This window comes from Condylura cristata, unplaced genomic scaffold (genome assembly GCF_000260355.1).
Source record: "Condylura cristata isolate star-nosed mole 26May11 unplaced genomic scaffold, ConCri1.0 scaffold00014, whole genome shotgun sequence".
Lineage (NCBI taxonomy): Eukaryota > Metazoa > Chordata > Mammalia > Eulipotyphla > Talpidae > Condylura > Condylura cristata.
The window spans coordinates 52500829-52503173 of NW_004567115.1; the positions used below are offsets into that span (position 1 = coordinate 52500829).

General features: G+C 62.6%; 1 protein-coding gene across 1 annotated transcript in view; it reads left to right on the forward strand.

Annotated features, from left to right (window-relative positions):
* Nucleotides 1–2345, forward strand: part of MSRA (methionine sulfoxide reductase A) — a 130234-nt gene that overhangs the window by 63967 nt on the left and 63922 nt on the right. Inside the window, exon 2 of the mRNA XM_012724811.1 lies at nucleotides 689–757. Within this exon, the coding sequence (XP_012580265.1) occupies nucleotides 689–757 (69 nt within the window). The remainder of the gene's footprint in view (nucleotides 1–688; nucleotides 758–2345) is intronic.

The following is a 2345-nucleotide window of genomic DNA, read 5'->3' on the forward strand; positions in this document are numbered from 1 at the left end:
GGGGTTGGGGTGGAGCCCTTTGCAGAACCCGGTGCACCGCAGGCGACCGCTTGCCCAAGAAGGGCGTGCTCCGAGGTGAGGTGGCGCCGTCCGCTGGAAAAGCACCTGGAGCCCCGCGGACGAGGAGAGCCCAGGCAGCCGCGCACTGGGGTCGTGGGGCCGGAGGCTGCGCACAGCAACCTGCCCCTTTCATTGCCAAGGCCGCGGGCTTTGCCCTGGGGCGGGCGGGGCGCGGGGGCGGGGTGGACGGGGCGCGCTGGGAGCGGGGCCGTCCGTGTGGTCTTGCAGGCCCAGCCCTCGGCCCGCGGGACAGTGGTGAGTGGTGGTGCAGCCTCGCGCCCCGACCTTCCGGTGGACACACCCAGCCCGCTCTCCTGACCGCCGGTGTTCTGGCCTCGGGGGAGGTCAGCTCTGGCCCCTGCAGCGGGGCGGTCCCCTCGTTCTCCAGGGCCGGGCCTGGCGCACTGCACCGGGTCAGGCCGTGCAAGCTGGGCGACGTCAGCAGAGGCCGCCCCCGGCTCGTCCGACTGAGAGCAGACGCAGAGCAGTGAGACGCGCTTACGGGGCGCGGGTGCCATTGCTAGCTAAAAATAAGGGCGGCTCCGTGACACATTTCATGACATGTGCTAGTATGTGTGCAGAACTTTACACTTAACCTGCGCTTCTTTCTCTCTCTCTTTTTTCCTAGCCAAACATCATGTCAATGGCAACAGAACAGTCGAACCTTTCCCAGAGGGAGCACAGATGGCTCTATTTGGTAAGATATCAGCTTGAAAGAAAACCCAAATTGTGCTCAGAGGCCGGTGCCAAATTTCTGAGTTTCAGCAAGTGTCCTCAGGGACTTCAAAATCTGGGCTCTTCTAGAGATTTACAACTCACTGCAGCCAGAAGCACAGCAAAACCAAAAAAGAAGAAGAAACAAAAACCAAAAAACCAACCCCAGAAAAAGCACCCCCAAAACGTATCGCATTCTTGGAGTTTTGGGGATCAGAAAAACTCGCGCTGAGCGTGGGGTGCGTTCGCTCCTGCCAGGCCGAGCAGAGCCCGCCCGCCAGCTCGCCGTCTGAGCCCGCGGACCGAGCTGCGGTGCAGGTCCTCCTGGCCGGGGCCTCACGGAGCTTTGAATTGTTGCCCTGCACCAGGCCAGTGGCTTTTCTTTCTCTTCCTGAACGCCGCCCTTGGGAGAGGACATCAGTTAAAATGTCGTAGACACAATGAAGTCCTGCCCTGTGAATCTGCCTCTCCAGGGAGTAACTGAACGGAACTTCCCTGTAGCTTAGGAATTTTAGGTCCCTTGATTCAGAAATCACCCTCAGATCAAGTGGCTTGCACAGTCAGGACCCAAAGCCCTGGCAGAGCCCCCCAGGGAGGCCCCCACGTGGCCAGGGTGGCCTCGCGGCTCCGAGAAGCCTGGGCGTCACTTCTAGGCGGTCCCCCCCAGCCCCCCAAGATGGCCACTCCCCCCAGGATGCGCTGCGGCAGTGGGCGGCCCTGCCCGCTGGGCCTCCTCCCTCCGCCCCCACCCCTTCCCTGCCTTTCTCGCCTCCCCTCCGTCTCCTTCCCTTCAGCCCCCAAAGCTGAGGTTCCCTGACTTGGGGTTCCCCCCCAGCTTCCCTCTGACCCTGCCGGGCTCTTGCTGAAACCTGCTTTAAGCACTGCAGTGTCTTCCAGCCAGACACTTCGCCTCCGGACAATGACTGTGAATGAGCTCGTGGCCTAGAGCGTCTCCCGGCCCCGGCCGGTAGCCCCTTGTTTTATAATTGGGGGGGGGGGTTGGGGGTGCTAGATCCTAGACCCCCAGGATGCCTAACACTGGAGCCGGCAAACCCCACGTACCGGCTGTCCTTACGCTCAGGCCCAGGGTGAAGGCCCGTTTCGGAGTTGGGCCGGGCAGAGGTCAGCAACAGCCACTGTCACAGACCGAGAAACGGTGACAGCTGGCAGCGGTTCAGTGGCGCGGCTGCGCAGCCTGGCTCAGGGCGTCTTACCGTTAGCCGTGCGCGCAGCTCAGACGGCGACGCGAAGCCTCGGCTGAGGGCCACTGGCTGGAACAGGGTGAGTCATGGTGATGACAGATGGGGGGCCCGATCTAGGGGCCTCCTCCTGCTGAGGAGCTGCGTGGTCTGCCGGGGTCGTCGCTGCTCAGCGTTTCATCACCCCGTGCTCAGAACGTCACGTGCAGAACCTGAGTTTCCTTGAGAAACGTGCTCAGCGTTTGATTTTCGGACCTTGCGATGAGGAGCCGTGTTCGGCTAACGTCTGCGCCGTGGGCCGGCCAGTGTCTGGCGACAGTGAACACCGGGACCCTCCTTTAGATGAGGTGGGGGCGCTGGGGTCTGGGTGCC